The 24578-nt window shown below is 42.4% G+C and overlaps 3 protein-coding genes across 21 annotated transcripts in view; 2 read left to right on the top strand and 1 right to left on the bottom strand.

Moving 5' to 3' along the window:
- Positions 1 to 24578, top strand: part of LOC118363380 (uncharacterized) — a 160060-nt gene that overhangs the window by 60212 nt on the left and 75270 nt on the right. For 3 of the 18 annotated variants that reach the window (XM_052488191.1, XM_052488189.1, XM_052488180.1), the window contains one exon: positions 3385 to 3488. The exons of 7 other annotated variants lie outside the window; for them this stretch is intronic. In XM_052488191.1, coding sequence (XP_052344151.1) covers positions 3385 to 3488 — 104 coding nt within the window. Of the gene's footprint in view, positions 1 to 2452; positions 2853 to 3149; positions 3489 to 3843; positions 4099 to 4305; positions 4432 to 5686; positions 5878 to 13868; positions 13899 to 14006; positions 14121 to 14236; positions 14589 to 24578 lie in introns of those variants that run through there. 8 more of the 18 variants (XR_008087476.1, XM_052488178.1, XR_008087475.1 and 5 more) reach the window with 8 other exon arrangements.
- The window catches only part of LOC127913975 (Golgi-associated RAB2B interactor protein 3-like), a 40717-nt gene continuing 24051 nt past the window's right edge, over positions 7913 to 24578 (bottom strand). Inside the window, exon 2 of the mRNA XM_052488195.1 lies at positions 7913 to 8492. Coding sequence (XP_052344155.1) covers positions 7964 to 8492 — 529 coding nt within the window. The 3' untranslated portion in view covers positions 7913 to 7963. The remainder of the gene's footprint in view (positions 8493 to 24578) is intronic.
- Positions 20957 to 24074, top strand: LOC127913974 (uncharacterized). 2 transcript variants are annotated; one of them, XM_052488193.1, is made up of 4 exons: positions 20957 to 21201; positions 22273 to 22605; positions 22826 to 22936; positions 23715 to 24074. In XM_052488193.1, the coding sequence occupies exons 1-4, from the start codon at positions 21153 to 21155 to the stop codon at positions 23915 to 23917; spliced, it is 696 nt and encodes a 231-aa protein (XP_052344153.1). In that variant the 5' UTR covers positions 20957 to 21152; the 3' UTR covers positions 23918 to 24074. The 2 variants fall into 2 exon arrangements, with proteins under 2 accessions (XP_052344153.1, XP_052344154.1); XM_052488194.1 differs by lacking the exon at positions 22273 to 22605 and having other exon boundaries at positions 20974 to 21201.

The following is a 24578-nucleotide window of genomic DNA, read 5'->3' as shown; positions in this document are numbered from 1 at the left end:
CAGCTCCCTTAACCACTGCGCCACCCGGGAGGCCCTTCGTTTTGTTTTTTGTGTGAAGGCCAGGCTGTTTTTTTCGGGTATTGTTTTGTACCCGTGGTATTTTTATGGTTGTACATTATTTTGTGTGACTAGGGTACTATTCGCTTTTGCCTTTGCCTGGAGTTTTGTGACGACGTTGCGTCCGAATGTTTTGCTTCTGTCAAATAAACTGTGCCTGTTCACTCATCTCTGCTCTCCTGCACATGACTCCAGTTGACCAGTTGCACAAACATTCTGATAGAATTTCACACCACCCATGGAGACAGCAGAAGCAGGTACCCCGGTCAAAGGAGTCAAGGAGCGCATCCGGGAACATTTGGCAATGCTGCAACATCTTGGTGCCACAATAGATCACGTCTGGAATCATGGACCATTGGGAGAGACAGGAGGTCTCTCCAGCGCCTCGACCAGAGCATCCGGGGTTCCTTCTACCCGTCCCGTCCGGAACCAGTCCCAGTGGGATGTGTCTCTCCCTTCCCAGGGAGTATGATGGGACGGCAGCACGGTGCCAGGGGTCCCTATTACAGTTGGACTTATAACTGGCCACCATTCACCCAGCTCCCTCGGGAAGGGAGAGGGTGTCCGCCCTCATCTCATTCCCCTCGGGGAGAGCTCTGGAGTGGGCAAACGTCGTGTGGGGAGAAGGAGATGCAGCGTTGGACCACTTCGAAGAGTTCACCTTTGACCGTCCGCCCGAGAGTAGAGCGGCGGGGGAGCGGCTCTTCCACCTGAGGCCTGGGGACGAGGAGCGCCAAGGAGTTTGCCCTGCAATTCCGGACCTTGGCCGCCGGAGCTGGATGGAACGACAGGGCCCTTATCGACCACTACTGATGCAGCCTGCATGAGGACATCCGACGGGAGTTGGACTGCAGGGATGTCACCATCACCTTTGACCAACTGATGGATCTGTCCATCCGGTTGGATAGCCTGCTTGTTGCCCGCGGATGTCCAGAGAATGCTCTGATTTAGAATAGACCATTAACTTGCACCTGTAATGAAACAGTGGCAGCGGGAGAAATACATGTCATCTATGCACTTACATAGGGAATGGAGGACACTTATCCCCGTGGTTTATTTTCATGCCAGCCAGGTCGGCGATACCCCTGTTGTAAATATAGGCAATGTGATTCATATTAGGAAAGTTGAGAAATAAATACATGTATATTAAAGCCTATAGAAAGCTGATGGCATCCTCATCTTTTTATTAACGGCCATCACTCTGTTTTCACCTGCAATTACATAGCCTATAAAAATGTTGCGGAACATGAGCTCATGGGCTCTCATGAAGTGTTTGATTTGATTTTTAATACATTTGTATTGATGTCAGAGTGATTAGAGGGACAATAGAATGCTGAGTACAAGGCAGTTATCAAGTTTGGTTGGCTACTAATGACCAGCAGCAGCATCAGAGATTGGAGAAGCCTAATTACCGTGACTAAAACAGGTAATGTGGAATTTGACTGCCTTCATTACTCATGACCGCCAGTGTGGTGGTAATACAGTCACCGCAACAGCCCTAGGAGAGACCTGAAAATAGCTCTGCAGCGATGCTCCCTGTCCATCCTGACAGAGCTTGAGAGGATCTGCAGAGAAGAATGAGAGAAACTCCCCAAATACAGGTGTGCCAAGCGTGTAGCGTCCTACTCAAGAAGACAAAGACTCAAGGCTGTAATCGCTGCCAAAGGTGCTTCCACAAAGTACTAAGTAAAGGGTCTGAATACTTACGTCAATGTAATATTTGTGTTTTATTTTTTATATAATTTGCACAAAATTTAAAAAACTGTTTTTGCTTTGTCATGGGATATTGTGTGTAGATTGACGAGGGGGAAAACGATTGAATCCATTTTAGAATAAGGCTGTAACGGAACAAAATGTGTAAAAAGTAAAGGGGTCTGAATACTTTCCGAATGCAATGTATTTCCATGAAATGGACATGAACAACTAAACTGTATACACTGGCCGTAGTGAGACCTGTTATTGATTGAACATGTTTTTACCCTTTAAAGTCTCAACATACAGCCATACTAACCATTTCCATCTAAAACATGGTATTGTGTCTAGCCAACAGCTGCAACCCAAAAGGAATCAGTTGTATCCGGTCGAAGACACCAGAGAGTCACAAACCACTATTAGGGAAACATTGAACTTGGATTTGCTGATACTCTCTGTTTCACTTCTTATTTTCTCTTTTTCCTCCTCTCAAATACCTGTCTTTCTACCTCTCTCTCACTTGTTCATTTACTTTTTCTAATTATCACAACCTAAAATGGAGTGAAAGAGCCTACTTATTGTGAAGAAGGAAGTAGTGTCTTCATGTCAGTGTTGGACAGCAGGGTGTGAGAGCTGACCACTGCCCTGACACAACGGATGAGGTGTTATATTCTCAGGCTCCAACATCTCTTCTTCACACTCAAAAGAAGCCTCACTTATCACATACTGTGTTTGACATCTTAACTAAATCCATCACACATGAGACATGAAGCCATTCTGGTGGTTTGTATAATGAATAAGTAAGACTTCGATGGGGCTCATCCTCTTTCCTCTGAGTCAGAACCTCTGAATCGGGTCAAAGTTTCACTTCTTCTTTTGCTTGTCACAAACTGGTTGAGGTCTTCTGAGTGGCAGGAACAGCTATTTCTCATACTTTCCTTGCATTGGTTTTGTTTGTGCCGTAACACAAATTCAGCTCTGAATAGAAAATAGAGGACTTTGTTGAAGTACCGAAGTTAATTTGATAAACTGAGACCCTGTATTGTAAAGAGACATGGAGGCTGTTTTAGGACTGTTGGTGATCTCAGCAGGAGTGTCTCATGGTAAGAAACATCTTTATATGTGTTGCTTTCCCTCTTCTTTTATGCAGAATATAATATCAGTAGTCTTCTATACATGTAGCAGAAATGACGGATGGTGATAGACAATATTCAGAACACGGTAGAAGACAGTTGTCCCATAATAATGATCACTGACTTAATGATCCCTATCACATTGATGCTGTTGGTTTGGTTGTACTGTTAGTCGCTTGTATCCTCATCTGTAAAATGATACATGACATGACATGGGTTAGAACAGTGATAGTCACTACAGTGTCTGTTTTTCTTCTTGATCTTCAGGCTTGGAGACTTCCTGTGATGCTAGAGAAGATGGATCTCAGTGTTATGGAGCTCTGGGAGGAACTGTCTATCTCCAGCTGATGACTGATGCCACGAGATATGATGAACTCTCATTTTATAAAGACTCAACTGGTGCTAAAACAGAGATACTGAAAATGAAGAAGGGCAAACGGGTAATAACATACACCCCCATTATAGACAGAGTACACTTCTTTATAAACAATGGGACATTTAGGTTAAATAACACAAGAAGGAATGATTCTGGTGAATACCTGCTCACAAAATATGATTCAGAAGGGAAATCATCAGGGACCAGAGGACTACAACTGTTCATCGAAGGTAAATAACTTACTTGCCAAGTAATTTAACTTTGACAAGCTCTACATATTGCTCTGGCTAAACTTCATGTGACTGATTAATAATCAAAATAATGAGAAATGCATTTTATGTGTAGTCATTCAACAGGAGTCATTTTTATTTTCATAGTCTACTGTAGTTGGTACATAGAGTTATAACCACATCCATCAACATTAAATCATCTGTTGGTTATTTGAAAAACAGTCATTATGTGTTAATGAATCTGCTGCTCCTGTTGACTACAGTAGTTTATGTGGCTTTAAAGAAGAAAGGCTGGTGTTGTGTTGTAATGTGTTTTTCCCTCTTACTACAGTTACATATCCTCCTTCCCCCACAGCTCCAGTGTCCAGTCCTCAGCTGTCCTCTGAGTGTCTGTCTCATGGAGAGATGAGGGTGTCCTGCTCCTCTGAGGGGGATGGTCCCCAGTACAGCTGGACTCTGGATGGACAGACGCTGAGCAACACTGATGCCCCTCCTGATAATAAGACAAACACCATCACTCTGAAGAAAGGCCTGTCAGGAGATCTCACCTGTACCGTCAGAAACAACATCAACCGTAATACTGTCAGCAGGAGAATCTCACACTGTCCAGGTAATCTACTGTTCAATGTACTTTGTTAAAAAAATATTATGATCAACAATATCAAATATTAATGATAATAATAATGATGATTATAATGATCAATGATCAATTCTTATCAATAAGAATTGACCTGTTTCAAAACAGCACTATCCATTTGCCAGTATTTACATGTAATTCAGATACGAATGTGATTACTGTTGTTTGGATTGCATACAGGGCTGATATATGTTAACTGCACCTTATCCAACGGGACAAAGATATCAGAGTGGGTGATTACCCTATGTGTTGAGTCTGCAACAGTGGCGACTGTGACTGAGGCCCCCACCAGTAAAACCTCCACTGGTAAGGAATAATGTTGATATTGATGATGATGATTATTATTATTATGATGGACATCATCTTAATCATGACCTCTAGGGTCGTTCCACAAAATGAGTCCCTAATTGATATTTTCTTCAATCTAGACCACATGGAGAATAAAATATCTCAGATTTTTTATATTTATGAAGAGTTGCTAAAGTGCCAAAATGCAGCATTTTGACGTGTCCCTCTGTCACCCTCTGTGACCTCTAGGAACATTTTAACCCACTTAATCCCAAAATGTCTCCAAGTGTTCACCATTATTGTAAAGCCTTATTTTGTTGCTTTGCCAAAGTCATTTCTGGTGATTTGTCTTTATTTCATGTGAACATATTTTTTTAACCTTTATTTAATTAGGCAAGTCAGTTAAGAACAAATTCTGATTTACAATGACGGCCTACCAAAAGGCAAAAAGGCCTCCTGCGGGGACGGGGCCTGGGGTTCAAATTAATACAAATATACAATATAAATAAAGGACCAAACACATCACAACAAGAGAGACAACACAACACTACATGAAGAGAGACCTATGACAACAATATAGAAGAAGAAGAAGAAGAAGAAGAAGAAGAAGAAGAAGAAGAAGAAGAAGAAATGCAGTGGTGTATGTTTCATGATTTACTACTCATGGTGTGATTCTGATAATGTAGAAAAAGTAATTTTGCTCACCCGACCTAGTATACCTCACAATAAAATGCAGACCGTATTACCTCCCAAGATAATTATCTTCGGTTATAGTCACAGCCGTGAATATTCCCATTCAAGCCGATACCATGATGGCCCTAAAGGAACTACACAATACTTTTTGAAAACTGGAAACCACATGTCCTGAGGCTGCATTTATTGTAGCTGGGGATTTTACGAATGCAAATTTGAGGAAAACGCAACCGAAGTTCTTTCAACACACTGACTGTAGTACTTTCGCTGCTAAAACACTCAACCACTGTTATTCTCCCTTATGGGATGCCTACAAGGCCCTCCCCAACCTCCCTTAACCTGTTAAGTCGACCCTCTACTTTTTTGAACATTCTGTTAAAAATCGCGCAACATTTCAGCGCCCTGCTACTCAGGCCAGGAATTTAGTATATGCATATGATTAGTATGTGTGGATAGAAAACACTCACGTTCCCGTGAGAACGAGCTCTGTTCCATTATTTCTCTACAGACAATAGAATTCTCGGTTGGAATATTATTGAAGATTTGTTAAAAACGTCCTAAAGATTGATTCTATAATTAGTTTGACAGGTTTCTATGGAGTGTAACGGAACCTTTGGACATAGTCTGCAACTGGTGGACCCGCTTCGTTGATGTGGATTTGTTTACCAAACACGCTAAAAAAAGGATCTATTTGGAAATAAATGGACATTATCTAACAAAACATTTAATGTGGAACTGGGATTCCTGGGAGTGCATTCTGAAGATCAAAAGGTAAGTTAATATTTCTAATGCCATTTATGAATTCTGTTGACTCCAACATGGCGGATATCAATTTGGCTTGATTTTGTCGTCTGAACGCTGTACTCAGATTATTGCATGTTTGCTTTTTTCGTTAAGTTTGTTTAAAATCTGACACAGCGGTTGCATTAAAGAGAAGTAGATCTTTAATTCTGTGAATAACACTTGTATCTTTTATCAATGTTTATGAGTATTTCAGTAATTTGAGGTGGCCCTCTGCAAAAATCAACTGCATGTTAACCTCTCTGGGATATGTGGGAGGCTAGCGTCCCACCTGGCCAAAAGCCAGTGAAAATGCAGAGCGCCAAATTCAAATCTAACTTTCATGAAATCACACATGCAAGATAGCAAATTAAAGCTTCACTTGATGTGAATCCAGCCAACATGTCAAATTTCAAAAAGGCTTCTCGGTGAAAGCAAACAATGCTATTATCAGAGGATGGCAGCCCAGTAAACAAAGAGAGAGAAGCATATTTCAACCCTGCAGGCACGACACAAACCGCAGAAATAAAAATATAATTCATGCCTTACCTTTGACAAGCTTCTTTTGTTGGCACTCCAATATGTCCCATAAACATCACAAATGGTCATTTTGTTCTATTTGCCAAAACATTTCAAACTACTTTTGTAATACAACTTTAGGTAATCGATAGAATTGACGATGGGATGATCTGTGTTCAATACAGGAGGAAAACTGTAGCTAGCTTTCTGATCACGCGCCTCTAACAGTACACTTCAAGTGACCCTCGATCTGAACAGTACTACTTCTTCATTACACAAAGGAAAAACCTCAACCAATTTCTAAAGACTGTTGACATCCAGCGGAAGTGATAGGAACTGCAAGAAGGTCCCTTAGAAATCTGGATTCCAAATGAAATCCCATTGAAAAGAGAGTGACCTTAAAAGAAAAAATATGAATGGTTTGTCCTCATGGGTTTCGCCTGCTAAATAAGTTCTGTTATACTCACAGACATGATTCAAACAGTTTTAGAAACTTCAGAGTGTTTTCTAATAATATGCATATCTTATCTTCTGGGGATGAGTAGCAGGCAGTTGAACTTGGGCATGCTTTTCATTCAAAATTCGAATGCTGCCCCTATCCTAGAGAAGTTAACAAACTATAGTTTTGGTAAGTCGGTTAGGACATCTACTTTGTGCATGACAACTCATTTTTCCAACAATAGTTTACATACAGATTATTTCACTCTTTTACAATTCCAATGGGTCAGACGTTTACGTACACTAAGTTGACTGTGCCTTTAAACAACTTGGAAAATTCCAATGTCATGGCTTTAGAAGCTGATAGGCTAACTGACATAATTTGAGTCAATTGGAGGTGTACCTGTGGATGTATTTCAAGGCCTACCTTCAAACTCAGTGCTTCTTTGCTTCATGAGAAAATCAAAATAAATCAGCCAAGACCTCAGAAAAAGTTTTAGACCTCCACAAGTGTGGTTCATTTTTGGGAGCAATTTCCAAATGCTGAAGGTACCACGTTCATCTGTACAAACAATAGTACTCAAGTATAAACACCATGGGACCACGCAGCCGTCATACCGCTGTAACGATTTTCTTCATCTGATGAGGAAAGATCGGACCAAAACGCAGCATAGTAAGTGTCCATTTTAATGAAAGATAACTGAACACCGAATACAAAATAACCAAAGTGAAACAACGAAAATCTAAACAGTCCTATCAGGTGACAAATCACAAAACAGGAAACAACTACCCACAAATACCAGGTGGGAACAGGTTACCTAAGTATGGTTCTCAATCAGAGACAACGAAGGACAGCTGCCTCTGATTGGGAACCATACCACGCCAAACACAGAAATACAAAACATAGAACAAAACATAGAATGCCGATCCCAACTCACGCCCTGACCAAATCAACATAGAGACATAAAAGGAACTAAAGTCAGGATGTGACAGTACCCCCCAAAGGTACGGACTCCGGAAGCAAAACCTGAACCTATAGGGAGGGTCTGGGTGGGCATTTCACCGCGGTTGCGGCTCTGGTGCGGGAAGTAGACCCCGCTCCACCTTAGTCGTGGCCCACTTATGTGGCACCTCTGGAGTGGCGACCCTCGCCGCCTACCCCGGACTGATGGGAGACTCTGGCGGCACCGGACAGGCAGGAGACTCTGGCGACGCCGGACAGGCGGGAGACTCTGGCGGCACCGGACAGGTGGGCGGTTATGGCGGCTCCGGACTGACGGGCAGCTCTGGCGGCTCCTGACTGACGGGCGGATCTGGCGGCTCCGGACAGGCAGGAGACTCTGGCGGCGCCTGACAGGCGGGAGACTCTGGCGGTGCCGGACAGGCGGGAGACTCTGGCAACGCCGGACAGGCGGGAGACTCTGGCGGTGCCGGACAGGCGGGCGGCTCTGGCGGCTCCGGACTGACGGGGGCTTTGGCGGCTCCTGACTGACGGGCGGCTCTGGCGGCTCCGGACAGGAGGGAGACTGGCGGCTCCGAACAGGAGGGAGACTCTGGAGGTGCTGGACAGGTGGGAGAACCTTGAGGGAGGAGACGAAGAGACAGCCTGGTGCGTGGGGCTGCCATAGGACCCACAAGGCTGGGGAGACCTACAGGAGGCCTGGTGCGTGGAGGAGGCACCGGATGGTCCGGGCTGTGGGGAGCACTGGAGCTCTGGTGCATATCACTCGCACCTCTCCCTTAGGCTCAGTGGCCACATTCACCCGTCACGGTGCGCAGGCATAGGGCAAACTGCACCCTCCCAGCGCTCCGGAGACACAGCACGCAAAGCTGCCGCAGGATACCCTGGGCCGAAATGGCGTACCGGAGACAAAATATGCTGAGCTGGCACAACACGCCCTGGCTGGATGCCCCCTCTCGCATGGCACTTGTGGGGGCTGGCCTATAGCGCTCCGGGCTATGAGCTTCCACTGGCGACACCGTGCGCTTCACTGAATAACACGGTGCTTGACCAGAACTACGCTTCTTCCGGTAAGCACGGGAGTTGGCTCAGGTCTATCGCCTGACTCCGCCAATCTCCCAGTGTGCCTCTCGTGCTTGTTGTGCTGCCTTTCCTCATATCGCTCATGTCGATATTCCCCAGCCTGACTCCAGGGTCCCTTACCGTTTAGTATCTCCTCCCAAGTCCAGAAGTCCAGAACCCTCTGCCCTTTGTTACCACGCTGTGGTAACACTTGTTACCACTTGTTCCGTTGGTGGTGGGTAGTTCTGTAACGATCTTATTCATCTGATGAGGAGTAGGAAAGATCGGACCGCAACGTGGTAAGTGTCCATTTTAATGAAAGATGACTGAACACAAAGTGAAACAACGAAAATCAAAACAGTCCTATCAGGTGACAAAACACAAAACAGGAAACAACTACCCACAAACACCAGGTGGGAACAGGCTACCAAGTATGGTTCTCAATCAGAGACAACGAATGACAGCTGCCTCTGATTGAGAACCATACCAGGCCAAACACAGAAATACAAAACATAGAACAAAACATAGAACAAAACATAGAATGCCCACCCCAACTCACGCCCTGACCAAACCAGAGACATAAAAATGGAACTAAGGTCAGGATGTGACAACCGCTCAGGAAGGAGACGCGTTCTGTCTTCTAGAGATGAACATTCTTTGCTGCGAAAAGTGCAAATCAATCCCAGAACAACAGCAAGGGACCTTGCTGGAGGAAACTGGTACAAAAGTATCTATATCCAGAGTAAAACGAGTCCTATATCAACATAACATGAAAGGCTGCTCAGCAAGGAAGAAGCCACTGCTCCAAAACCGCCATAAAAAAGCCGGACTACGGTTTGCAACTGCACATGGGGACAAAGATCGTACTTTTTGTTGAAATGCCTTCTGGTCTGAGGAAACAAAATAGAACTGTTTGGCCATAATGACCATCTTTATGTTTGGAGGCTTGCAAGCTGAAGAACACCATCCCAACCGTGAAGCACGGGGGAGGCAGCATTATGTTGTGGGAGTGCTTTGCTGCAGGAGTGACTGGTGCACTTCACAAAATAGATGACATCATGGGGGAGGAAAATTATGTGGATATATTGAAGCAACATCTCAAGACATCAGTCTGGAATTTAAAGCTTGGTTGCAAATGGGTCTTCCAAATGCGCAATAGCCCCAAGCATACTTCCAAAGTTGTGGCAAAATGGCTTAAGAACAACAAAGTCAAGGTATTGGAGTGGCCATCACAAAGCCCTGACCTCAATCCTATAGAACATTTGTGGGCAGAACTGAAAAAGCGTGTGCGAGCATGGAGGCCGACAAACCTGACTCAGTTACACCAGTTCTGTCAGGAGGAATGGGCCAAAATTCACCCAAAAGTTTGTGGGAATCTTGTGGAAGGCTCCCTGAAAGGTTTGACCCAAGAAAAACTATTTAAAGGCAATGCTACCAAATACCAATTGAGTGTATGTCAACTTCTGACCTCCTGGGAATGTGATGAAAGAAAGAAATGCTGAAATAAATAATTCTCTCGACTATTATTCTGACATTTCACATTCTTAAAATAAAGTGGTGATCCTAACTGACCTAAAACAGGGAATTTTTACTGGGATTAAATGTTGGGAATTGTGGAAAACCCGAGTTGAATGTATTTGGCTAAGGTGTATGTAAACTTCCGAATTCAACTGTAGACGCGGACACGGTGACTGACTTCATCAAGAAGTGTATAGGTGATTTTGTTCCAACTGTGACTATTAAAACCTACCCAAACCAGAAACCTTGGATAGATGGCAGCATCCGTTCAAAACTGAAAGCGCGAACAACTGCATTTAACCATTTCAAGGTGACTGGGAATATGGTTGAATACCAGCAGTGTAGTTATTCCCTCTGTAAAGAAATCAAATTGGCAAAACGTCAGTACAGTGGATGCCAACCCAGACGGCCTAGCAGCTTCCTCAGAGCATGCGCAGACCAGCTGGCTTGAGTATTTACATACATATTCAATCTCTCCCTATCCCAGTCTGCTGTCCCCACTTGCTTCAAGATGTCCACCATTGCTCCTGTACACAAGAAAGTAAAGGTAAAAGAACTAAATGACTACCACCCCTTAGGACTCACTTCTGTCATCATGAAGTGCTTGAAGAGGCTAGTTAAGGATCAAATGATCTCTACCTTACACCCTAGACCCACTTCAATTTGCATAGATCGACAGACGATGCAATTACCATCACACTGCACACTGCCCTATCCCGTGGACTTCAGGAAACAGCAGTGGGTTGCATGCCCCTATCCACATCGACAGGACCGCAGTGGAGAAGGTGAAAGGCTTCAAGTTCATCGGCGTACACATCACTGACAATCTGAAATTGTCCACCCACACAGACAGTGTGGTGAAGAAGGCGCAACTGTACAAAACAGTTTCACCAAGAGAGAGACTGAAAACAGCTTCTATCTCAAGACCATCAGACTGTTAAATAGCCATCACTAGCCGACTACCACCCGGATGCTCAACTGAATATATGTATATACTGTATTCTATTCTTATGTATTTTAGTCAATGCCACTCTGACATTGCTCATCCTAATATTTATATATTTCTTATTTCCATTATTTTAAATATGTGTGTATTGTTAGATACTACTGCACTATTGGCACTAGGAACACAAGCATTTCACTAAACCCGCAATAACATCTGCTAAATATGTGCATGTGACTAATAAAATGTGATTTGATTTCACAAATATTATCCAGGTAGTGACTGTTAGGACTTGGTGGTCAGTAGCAGCTTCCCACAAGAATGGAATTTAGGTTAGGCAGATTAACCTGTAGCCATATTATTTCCACAGTATTTAATATGAGATTTTTATAAGCTTTAAAGGAATGTGGTTCTGAATATAGACTGCAACACCACCCCATTGATATTTCTGTCCATTATGTAGATGTTATAACCATGTATTGCTTCCACTCTATTATCAAAAAATTATCTAAATGAGTTTCAGAATACGTATGTAATCTGTTACTAGCAAGTTTTTGATTTCATGAACCTTGTTTCTTAGGCTACATACAGTGCATTGGAAAACAGCCTTATTCAAAATGGATACGATCGTTCCCCCCATCAATCTACACACAGTACCCCATAATGATAAAAGCAAAAACAGGTATTTATTATATTTATATTCAGACCTTTTACTCAGAACTTTGTTGAAGCACCTTTGGCAGCGATTACAGCCTCAAGTATTCTTGGGTATGACGCTACAAGCTTGGCACACCTGTATTTGGGGAGTTTCTCCCATTCAACTCTGCAGATCCTCTCAAGCTCCGTCAGGTTGTATGGGGAGCATCGCTGCAGAGCTATTTTGAGGTCTCTCCAGAGACATTTGATCGGGTTCAAGTCCGGGCTCTGCCATTCAAAGATTTTTGGAGACTGTCCTGAAGCCACTCCTGCGTTGTCTAGGCTGTGTGCTTCGGGTTGTTGTCCTGTTAGAAGGTGAACATTCGCCCGAGTCTGAGGACCTGAGCGCTCTGGAGCAGGTTTTCACCAAGGATCGCTCTGTACTTTGTGTATTCTAGACATGATGCTTGGCATTCAGGCCAAAGAGTAGAATCTTTGTTTCATCAGACCAGAGAATCTTGTTTCTCATGGTCTGAAAGTCTTTAGGTGCCTTTTGACAAACTCCAAGCAGGCTGTGATGTGCCTTTTACTGAGAGTGGCTATCATGTGCATTTTACTGAGGATTGGCTTCCGTCTGGCCACTCTACCATAAAGGCCTTATTGTTGGAGTGCTGCAGAGATGGTTGTCCTTCTGGAAAGTTCTTCCATCTCCACAGAGGAACTCTGGAGCTCTTTCAGTGACAGTTTGGTTCTTGGTCACCTCCCTGACCAAGGCTCTACTCCCCCGATTGATCTGTTTGGCCAGGTGGCCAGCTCTAGGAAGTCCTTAAATGCTGCAGAAATGTTTTAGTACCCTTCCCCAGATCTGTGCCTCAACATAATCCTGTCTCAGAGCTCTACGGACAATTCCTTCGACCTCATGGTTTTGTTTTTGCTCTGACATTCACTGTCAACTGTGGGACATTATATAGAATGGAATGTGAATTTCCAAATCATGTCCAATCAATTTAATTGACCAGAGATGGACTCTAATCAAGTTGAAGAAACATCTCAAGGACGATCAATGGAAACAGGAAACACACGTCTCATAGGGGTCTGAATACTTATGTATTTTTGGTCTGCTGTCCTCTGCATGCAAACAGTTGCTACATTGAAAGTCTGGGCAGCCAACATTGTCTCAGAATAAAGCAAAAATAAACACAGCTCCTGCACCATTGAAAATGTTCAATAATGACCTCCATCTGAGAAATACGGCCAGCTAGGCTTCTGTGTCTCTCTCCTTACAGGATGAACAAATGAACAAAAAGAGTTCACAATAATGGCAAAATCCAAAAAGCAGAAATATGTTTCCCCCTTTAAATCCACACGAAAGCAGTGTCTTTGCACATACCGTTGGTCACAGCATCAGTTAATGTTGGCAGCCATACAATGCAGTTCCAGCCAGGTCATGTTGCAGGGAAAAGGCAACAGGCAGCAGGGAATCCAGCCACAATTAGTGTGGGAAACCTCTGAGGTCCCAGACACAAGGTTGGGAGAAACCTTGCTAGCTTGATACTGATAGCTACCAGCTAGGCTAGTAGCTAAGCTACGGTGAACAACTTCAGGCTTTTTGGTCTGGCAGGATCCCGGGACAGATTGTAGCTGTCACAGCAGCTGAGGCTAACCGCGATGCAGGACCCAAAGTAAAAAAGTATGTAAATAAAACTTTGCAAGGAGACACTGTCACAACTTTCAAAAACAATAAAGAGAGGAGACAAAGATTTCAGGGTGGGTTATTGAGGGTAATAATACCCTACAACAGTGGCCTCCACAACTGTGATAGAGGCAACCACTGGTAAGAGGCATGAAACCTTAGTAACACGTCCCAGCCACAGAAAATGATTTACTGCTGTCTCCCTTTCTCAGAACATTCAGTGGAAATCTCCTCATGGGCTGGTAGGTTTTATGTTGAAAGCAGATCTTACTGCAGTTCATGTTCATGGATTATATTAATTCGCTGATGAGTTAATTTAGGTCTTATACCTTCTCCCTTCTGTCCCCCAGGATCCGGATTCAATGTGTTTGTTTATTTCCAACTTGCTGAAGTCTTCATTCTGCTGACAATCTGTCTGGGATCATACTTGTTTTACAAGAAGAAAACCTGTCCTCAAGAACAAGGTCAGTAACGCATCATTGTACCTTTGTTTTAACGTATTTTGTTTGATAAGTAAAATGTTATTATTATTCTTAATTCGCTCTCTCTCTCTCGCTCACTCTCTTTTTTCTCTCTCCAGATGATGGTGAGTAAGCAGAGTGTTTGCAGACTCAGGTGGATCACGGTGGGACTCTAAGAGGGGTGTTGATGTCATGAAAGTTACCATGGGGACCATGACTGATGACTAATGATGAGGTTATACCGCTTATTGCTGTTTTAATTTTAATCAAGCTCAAAATCAAAGCACAGTAATGTATTTAGATCTTTTGACATATTTTCATAGTTTCATAATGTTCCTTCAGAACTGCCCTTAACAAAGTAATAATGAATGATCCATGTGATGGTGTTTATTTAATGGATTTTAACTCTTGAATTGTAGTGTTTTTGTAGATTTAATTTGTACATACAGTTACATAAAGGAATGAAAATGCTATTGTGTTTTTGAAAATACATTTTCTTTCGTATTTGAATGTGACCTAAGACCTTCATAAACACAAACACATTTTTTTTGCGATAGCAAATATGTAGAGTTCAAAAGGTTCTTGCACTCAAAACCATGAAAAGGAATAACCCATGAATGACGACATGAATAACATACAGCTGGCGGGTATTAAGCTTTTTGACAGGATAGAACAGCAACCTCTGGTAAGACAAGGGGTGGCAGTCTGTGTAAATTTGTAAACAACAGCTGGTGCACGAAATCTAAGGAAGTCTCGAGATCTTACTCGCCTGAGGTAGTGTATCTCATCACAAGCTATAGACCACACTATTTACCAAGAGAGTTTTCATCTGTATATTTCGTAGCTGTCTACATACCACCACAAACCGATGCTGGCACTAAAACCGCACTCAATGAGCTGTATACGGCCATAAACAAACAGGAAAACTCTCATCCAGATGCGACTTTCCTAGTGGCCGGGGCTTTAATGCAGGGAAACTCAAATTCGTGTATGTTAACATACCAGTATGTTAAATGTGCAACCAGAGGGAAAAACTCTAGACCACCTTTACTCCACACACAGAGACGCGTACATAGCTCTCCCTCGCCCTCCATTTGGCAAATCTAATCTTAACTCTATCCTCCTGATTCCTGCTTACAAGCAAAATCTAAAGTAGGAAGCATCAGTGACTCTGTCAATAAAAAGGTGGTCAGATGAAGCAGATTCTAAGGTACAGGACTGTTTTGCACAGTCTGGAATATCTTCCGGAATTCTTCCGATGGCATTGTGTAGTACATCACATCAGTCACTGGCTTCATCAATAAGTGCATCGATGACCTTGTCCCACAGTGACCGTACGTACATACCCCAACCAAAGGCCATGGATTACAGGCAACATCCGCACTGATCTAAAGGCTAGAGGTGCCACTTTCAAGGAGTGGGACTCCAACCCGGAAAGTTATAAAAATCCCGCTATGCCCTCCGACGAACCATCAAACAGTGTGTCAATACAGGACTAAGATTGGATCGTACTGCACTGGCTCTGATGCTCTCCGGATGTGGCAGGGCTTGCAAACTAATACAGACTACAAAAGGAAGCACAGCGGTGAGCTGCCCATTGACACGAGCCTCTACCAGACTAGCTAAAATACTTATATGCTTTCTTCGAGGAAAGTAACATTGAAGAATGCATGAGAGTATCAGCTGTTCCGGACGACTGGATCAAACACATTAATAAATAAATAAATGTATATATAGAGAGTGTTTCTCTGACACCAACTCAGTCAGTTCTCAAGTACTATCTCAAGTACTAGTTTAACTTAATGCACTTCTCCAAGGAGGAACAACCATCCCTGGTGCAAGAAAGGTTGAGAAACACTGTTACACAACACAGGACATGTGTTCACTCCGTGGTGGTAGCAAATTGTCACACTTGAGTAAATGTAAAATACCTTAATAGAGCATGATTCAAATAAAAGTGAAGGTCACCCAGTAAAATACTCCTCGAGTAAAAGTCAAATTATTTGGCTTTAAATATAGTTATGTGTCAAAGTAAATGTAATTGCTAAAATATACTGAAATATCAAAAGTATACATAATTCCCAAGTCCTTATATTAAGCAAACCAGGCAGCACCATTTTTTAAAGATAGCCAGGGGCACACCAACACTCAGATATCATTTCCAAATGAAGCATGTGTGTTTAGTGAGTCTGCCAGATCAGAGGCAGTAGGGATTACCAGGGATGTTATCTTGATGTGTGAATTGGACCATTTTTCTGTCCAGTTAAGCATTCAAAATGTAAAGAGTACATTTGGGGAAAAGTATGGAGTAAGAAGTATATTATTTTCTTGCTGTCAAAAATATAAGTAATAATGTTACGGCCATTAAAAGAAGAGGGAGTGGACTAAAGCGCAGCGTGGTAAGTGTTCATGATTTATTAAAAAAAAAAACCACTTGAACAAAATAACAAAGAGCAAAACGACAATGAACAGTTCTGTCAGGTGTAGAACAACAAAACAGAAAATAACTACCCACAAACCCAGGTGGGGAAAAGGCTACCTAAGTATGATTCTCAATCAGAGACAACGATAGACAGCTGCCTCTGATTGAGAACCACACCCAACCAAACACAAAGAAATAGAAAACATAGACATAATGAAACTAGAATGTCCACCCTAGTCACACCCTGGCCTAACCAAAATAGAGAATAAAATCATCTCTATGGCCAGGGCGTGACAAATAAAGTACTGTCGTGATGTTTTATTAGTTAATGTGATGACTGTTGCTCATCGAATGATTACTAGTTTCTAATTGCGTGATTAACTGAATCAAGCAAATATTAACTCATTAACCTTCGGGCACCATGTGAAAACTAGTTTTTATTGAGTTTCTTTTTCCCAAATGAACTCAAAGAATATCAGAATATCGATTTTACAACAGGCGCTAATTAACCAGTTACCTCTACAATCTCGTTCTGAACGTCGTACAGTCTGTCAATCTGCACGGACCCGGGTCTCACCAATGAGTTCAACCAATTAGTTGAATATTTATTTACAAGAAAGCTAAAATGATGATAAAAGATACACGTAGATAAAACACATTATAGGCTATTGATTAGAACTTTGTATAACGGGCCAACACACTATGGCGCGTGTTACCCAGAATGGGGATTTCAAAGAGAGAGGGGAAAAAGAAAGTACACGAGAGACATATACATTTGGGTGAATTTGTCAGCTATGCTTATTCTAACCCTAGCCTTGCCCCAAACTGCCACTCTTATGGGTCAGAATATAATGATGTAATTACGTGAGGAAGATCTCAGAGGATTCTCTGCGCAGACCGTTCAGAGGACCGTTCAGGGGACCGTTCAGCTGCTCGATGACGCACCACTCCAGCGCACCTCTCTGATCGTCCTCCCGATGTCAGTGTCCCTTTGGCTTAGGAGTCTGTTCCCTCACCCTTGCTCTGGAAGGGGTCTTCTGTAGCTCAGAGCTCACAGTGTTGGAATGAAACAGTGTAGATGCCACGATTCGATGGAAGATGGAGGCTAGGTGGTTCGACTTGAATTCACCCACTTAGACACAGCTACTCATCCAATATTTCTTTGTCTTCAAACTTGCGTTGCGTTTTGGGTTCATTGACTTTTCGACCTTGGCTGCAGTTTGGGTCACATAGTCTTCCTGTAAATTCTTTACTCACAGGTTTTATACCCTTGGGTCAGAAGTGGGCGTAACCGCCTTTAGGGCAATTCTCTGGGCGTATCAAATTATGAGGCAAGGTCTAGATTTGACTCAAATCCAATTTTAGACAACCAACTACACATTTCATCGTTACCAAAACATTCCCTTTGACTTGGACATTTTCCACACAACGTACAATGTATAAACATCAAACATATACTAGGAAAACGCTTCACGTTACAATGTTTTCTTAATAACGTCATCTATTAACCTCTAATAACAAAACAAAAATGACATACATTTTCATATTCCATCTATCATCATGACCACCATTGTGGCTGACGGAAACCATTGTTCCAAGTCCCCTTATTTCATGTTTAATGTTCTGAGGCTGGTTCTCCATAGTAACAGGACAAAGGAATGTGTCTGTGGCCTGAGATTTACCAGGGGCGTGAGGGGTCATAAAACCACCACATCTTCAGACCCCTAGATCTCTCCTCTTCTGTTGGGGTTGAGAGATAATCTGTAGTGTTGTGGTCTCCTGTAACCTGACCTGATCAGGACAGTCATGACAGTACAGATACCCCAAAACATTACACCACTGTGTTGACTGTGAGCGTTCTAATTGTATATAACTAGGCAAGTCAGTTAAGAACAAATTCTTATTTACAATGACGGCCTAGGAACAGTGGGTTAACTGCCTTGTTCAGGGGCAGAATGATTTGGGGAATCAATCTAGCAGTCTTTTGGTTACTGACCAAATGCTCTAACCACCGGTAGCCACCTGCAGCCCTGATGTGGAAATACATTTATTCCATTAAAAGTCAAGTTGTGTTTTAATAGACCTTTAGTTTGTGAACTGAATAAATGTTGAGGGCCACAGAAAATGTAACGGCAGGTCAGATATGTTCCCCTGGATGCTATTGTTAATGAAGGGATGATGCCTCTATATGTTTGCCTGGTTCCATTCTTTATATGCCATGTAGACACCTGAGCTTCATCTCAGTATAGGGCTTCCTCTCAGTACTGGGCTTCCTCTCAGTACTGGGCTTCCTCTCAGTCCTGGGCTGCCCCTCAGTACCAGGCTGCTTCTGTCCCGAGCTGCCCCTCAGTCCCGGGCTGCCCCTCTGTCCCGAGCTGCCCCTCTGTCCCGAGCTGCCCCTCAGTCCCGAGATGCCCCTCAGTCACGAGCTACTCATCAGTTATGTGGGGATCTGGGTGAGGACTATTAGGCCATGGTCGGCGGAGAGGGTGGATTATCCCAGGACGCGAAGGGGAGGAACAAGGACATTTATGGAGTTGGGTCCACGTCCCGAGCCGGAACCGCCACCATGGACAGACGCCCACCCGGACCCTCCCTATGCTTTTGAGGTGCGTCCGGGAGTCCGCACCTTAGGGGGGTTCTGTCACGCCTTGGTCATTGTATTTTGTGTTTTTGTTATATGTTTGGGTAGGCCAGGGTGTGACATGGGTTTATATGTTGCTTTCGTATTGGGGTTTTGTATTATTTGGGATCGCGGCTGATTAGGGGTGTGGTATAGGCTTGGCTGCCTGAGGCGATTCCTAATCAGTCAGGTGATTCTCGTTGTCTTGGATTGGGAACCGTATTTAGGCAGACTGAGTTTCGCTTTGTATTTCGTGGGTGATTGTTCCTGTCTTTGTGTAGTATTTCACCAGATAGGCTGTAATTAGTTTCACGTTCCGTTTGTTGTTTTTCGTCTTTCAGTTATTTCATGTACCGCATTTTCATTCATTAAAGTCATGAGTAACCAACACGCTGCATTTCGGTCCGACTCTCTTCTTTCAACAGACGAACGCCGTTACAGATCTCAGTGTTATGAAGCTCTTGGGAGGAACTGTCTCTCTCCAGATGATGACTGATGCCATGGGATCTGAACTCATATTAAGAAAAAAAACACTGGTGTCTCACATACTCTGTTTTATATTGCTAAAATATTAAGATTTCTGAAAGGGAAACACTTGAACTAATTGTACTTTTATATAGTCTTTATTCATAAAATATTAGTTTTTATAACCAGAATAGGCTACTTTATTGAAAATAGGTTGAAAACAAACAAGTAATTCCTATTTAATTGCTTTTATAATAATAACTGCTTTTTCACCTAAATTAATACATGTGCATATCACAAATGCAGCTGACAGTACTATCCTGTTTCTGGGGGTATACATTCTCTTTATGACATAGTATTTATGATAGTCATTATGGTATTGCCCTGTAGTGGCATAAAGATGGTCCAGTCTGTTTGTGGTGTGTAGTCAACTCCTCTCTGTGTTTCTCCTTTGCCATTCCAAATGTCTCATTTAGAGTTAAAGTTAGTTAGAAACAGTTATTAAAGTGTCACTCCACAGTGAACCAATCAAAACCAAAAACACATTTTCTATTGGCGTCATCTATAATTCATGACATCTATACATTATTGGAATTTATACATTACATCATATGTTGCATAAACAAAAAACAACAAAGTAGCCTTCTCTGACACCAGGTAGCCTTGAGGTCAGAGCGTTGGCCCAGTAACTGAAAGGTCGCTGGCCCCACAATGATAGCAGTGCAATGACAGAAGAGGTGTCTACAGAGCATATACAGAATGGAACCAGGCAAACATATAGGGGCATCAACCCATTTCTTCGACAAAAGCATTTACGGGAACATATCTGACCTGTCCACAACATTTTCTGTGGCCCTCACAGTTAATTCATTTCACAAACTAAAGCTCTATAAAAACACACTCTCACCTTGATGTTCTATGTTTAAAATGTTTTCCCACACAAGGCCACCATTAGGAGGTTCACATTGAACCCATGACCTGTGTGGTGTAACATTGTTTCTCAACCTTTCTCACGACAGTTAAACTAGCACTTGAGACTAGCAACAGACACAGCTTTATAAAGGGCATAGTGTTTACTAAATAACTTACAGTATAGAGTTCACATGGACCTACCACAGGGCTCGGTCTGTGGAGCAGAAATACAAAGTCCTCAAAGACTGTGTGACAATTTCTTCTGTATCACATTTCCTCTTTTAGCCCTCATGCAAATCTTGTCTCAAGATCTCTTGTTCACTTGTGTGTGTGGTGTATCTTACTTCTTGTTGTATCTTATTTAATGCCTTATTGTTTATAACATATGCATGCATTTGTCTGTGAAATAAAGAAGTGAGATCAAGACTGTGTTCAAACACTTCCTTTTTCACCCCTGAAGGGACACAGTCTATCGTGTGTTTTGCTCAAACATCCCAGTCACACGATGTGGCAGGTTGATTGAGTTTGGCATCTGAGTTTGGGATTTGTGTCGTGAATCTATAGTTACCAACATATATAACACATATCAGTGGTTGGCCATTGTGAAGACAACATGCTTGTGGTGTTTGGACTCCTGGTGATGTTAACTGGACTCTCTAATGGTAAGAGGCTACAGTTGTTTGTCTATGGAGGTCATGTATGTTCTAATAATAAGGCAGTGTTATAAAGGGTAACTGAATAATTACAGCAGAGTACAATGCTGTGTTATAATGAGGAGAAAAGAAACAGACATAAATCAGTGTAATAGGCCTATCACAGTGCACATCATGTTTGATGGCTTTAATACCTCACAAGCAAGCTGAAATGATTTACTTGTCAAATTAGATATTTTTTTACCCCTTATTTTACCAGGTAAGTTGACTGAGAACAAATTCTTATTTACAGAAGCAACCTGGGGAACAGTTACAGGGTAGAGCAGGAGGGATGAGCAGGAGCCAATTGGAAGCTGGGAATGATTAGGTGGCCATGATGGTAAGGGCCAGATTGGGAATTTAGTCAGGACACTGAGATTAGCACTGCTACTCTTACGACAACTGCCATGGGATCTTTAGTGACCACAAAAAGTCAGGACACTTGTTTCGTGTCCCATCCGAAAGACAGCTTCCTACACAGAGCAATGTCCCCAATCACTGCCCTGGTGCACTGGGATATGTATATAAAAATAGACTAAAGGACAAGGTGCATCCTACTGGCCCTCTAACACCATTTCCAGCAGCATCTGGTCTCCCATCCAGGCACCAACTGTAATGTGGTCTGTGTGTAGCTTGTGTAGAGGAGTCGAGGTGCAGGACAGCAGATAAACGTAATTTACTCAAAATATAATATAATATAAAGCGAGCCCACATAACGGACCGTCTTACATACAAACAATTACTCACAAACAAACATTGGGGAACGGAGGGTTAAATAATGAACAAGTAATTGGGGGATTGAAACCAGGTGTGTAAGACAAAGACAAAACAAATGGAAACGTCGACCACCAAATGCCGCCCAAACAAGGAGAGGGACCGACTTTGGCGAAAGTCGTGACACCACCCTGCTTAGCTTTAGAGGCAAGCCAGCAGTGAGATGCTGGCAATTCATGTCACAAAATAACATTTCATTAGAGTTTCAGATGAAGAATAACAGTAATCATTATCGACAAAAGTGTCCTTTTCCCCTTCTTTCCTCAGGCATGGAGGAGAAATCCTGTGATGCTAGACAGAACATGTCATGTCACGGAGCTCTGGGAGAAACTGTCTATCTTCAGCTGATGAATAATGCCACAGGGTCTGAACTAATATTCAAAAAAGACCCCACTGGTGCAAGTATAAAGATATTCACAATGAAAAACAACACAGTGAGAATCCATGACTCCATTAAAGCTAGATCAGCGTTCTTTATCAACATCGGAACATTTAGGATATCTAACACAGAAAAGAGCGATTCTGGTGAATATGTCTTAGAAATCTATGGTTCAAATGGAACACATTTGAGCACGGGAGGAGTACAACTGATAATTGGAGGTGAGGAGCTAAAAGCTCATGTCTCTTAGCCAAATAAGAATCTTCCAAAGAAGCTAAAGGCCTCTTGAATGTTGACATGTATTTGTGAGGGTCTGTGTCAAACATGGACTAATGATAAATATATGAACAAATGTTTTTGGGGGTGTAAAATGCTCCTTTGACAGCTTACATACATTAACCCTCATGCTTCTCCCCCATTTCTCTCCACCTTATCATGCAGGAGAATCTTATGGGACTGTCATAGGCTCACTAGTAGCTGTGGTCCTGGTCCTAACCGTGGTGGTGGGACCTTACTGTATTCACAAGAGGAGGACACCTTCACAGATTCCAGGTCAGTCGTGTGACAGATCTAACAAAAAAGAGTACTATGTACAGCGATTGATACCACATTCAGTCAGCTCATGTGACTGGTGTTTCAGTGTTATTACTCACTTTAGAACGTTTTATGTGGGCTTTTCTACTTCACATAGTGTTGGCCTAGATACGTTTCAATAGGGCTATTTCCAGATCTACAGATAGGCCAAGTGCATGTGAACTATGTGAATCTATGTGAATCAACATTAATGCTTAATGCCCCAATGCAGCTGTTTTTATATCAATATCAAATCATTTCTGGGTAACAATTAAGTACCTTACTCTAATAGATTGCCATTCAAATGGGCAAAAATAGCGTTTTAGCAAACATTTTGCTAGGTCTGTCTGGGACTGGTCTAAGTGGGAAGTGGACAACTGAAAACTAGCTGTTATTGGCAGAGAGGATTGGAAGTATTTTGTTATTGGTCTATTAACTAGTTTACCACATGGTGAGGTCACCATGGAAAGGTGAGTTCACCATGGAAAGCCGAAACTCCTTCCCAAGCAAACCTGCAGAATAGAAGGTCATGTGCAGATTGTATTGTCAACCAACAACCACCAGGAAATTATGTTTTCATACTTTTACAGTGTTATATTCATCAGCTGTTGTACAATATGATATAAAACACAGCAAATACATTATTTGGACTCCACTGGGCCATTAAGTAGGCTTTTGACCCTCAAAGTGTAATTGTCTACAAATTATCTGTGCAGTAGTCAACTCCCCTCCAAACACTCATGTCACATCTCCCCAGTCCCCACAGATGCTGTTGAGAGTCCAGAACTGGAATATGCTGACATCAATATTCTAAAGAAGATGGAGAAACACAGGGAGGTTCCAGAGGATGTGGAGTATGGACAGGTTGTAGTATTGAAGGGTTCCAGACCAACCACAGAGAGAGACAGACCTGAGGGGCGGGAGGAGACTGTGTATGCTGGAATACAGCTTGACCAATGAGAGAGATTCTTGTGAAGGGTTGATATTTAGACATAACATTAAAGCTCTGTTGCTTCTTTTGTTACTGTAACTATTAGTATCTAACGTTCCCATATTTCTGTACATATTTACATGAAATGTAAATGAACATCCCAACAACTAAACTGTATACACTGGCCGTAGTGAGTCCTTCTGTTATTGATTGAACATGTTTTTACCCTTTAAAGTCTCAACATACAGCCATACTAACCATTTCCATCTACAACATGCTATTACACAGTAGTAACAACAGTAACAGTGGTACAAGTAGTAACAGTAGTAACACTAGTATCAGTGGTAACAGTGGTAACAGTAGTAGCAGTAGTATGAGTGGTAAACAGTGTTAACAGTAGTATGTAGTGGACATTTCCTGTATTACCAAATCACGAGAGCAAACCACACATAAGTCAGAGTTATCATAAAGTCCATCTTTAATTATATGAGCTCCATCACAACCCTGTGACTCTCAGATTAATTCAGTGTCTATAAATTAATTCTCTGAGAGTGCTTACAAAACAGTTCTTAGTATCATTTATAGCCAAGACACACCCATCTCAACTCACATGACGAATAACAGATCTTAGGAACATTACAAAGGAAGACTTTACTTGAGAGAGGAGTATCCCATAGCCAGACAGCATTA

The sequence above is a fragment of the Oncorhynchus keta genome, chromosome 30 (genome assembly GCF_023373465.1).
Source record: "Oncorhynchus keta strain PuntledgeMale-10-30-2019 chromosome 30, Oket_V2, whole genome shotgun sequence".
Lineage (NCBI taxonomy): Eukaryota > Metazoa > Chordata > Actinopteri > Salmoniformes > Salmonidae > Oncorhynchus > Oncorhynchus keta.
This window is presented reverse-complemented; position numbering and strand designations above follow the sequence as displayed.

Bases quoted from the DNA above. Each gene is read 5' to 3' on its own strand.
- LOC127913974 (XM_052488193.1), top strand. From the start codon at position 21,153: ATGCTTGTGGTGTTTGGACTCCTGGTGATGTTAACTGGACTCTCTAAT. The intron at 22,606-22,825 runs GTGAGGAGCTAA...CTTATCATGCAG, and splicing joins AGTACAACTGATAATTGGAG to GAGAATCTTATGGGACTGTC. The intron at 22,937-23,714 runs GTCAGTCGTGTG...ACATCTCCCCAG, and splicing joins GACACCTTCACAGATTCCAG to TCCCCACAGATGCTGTTGAG.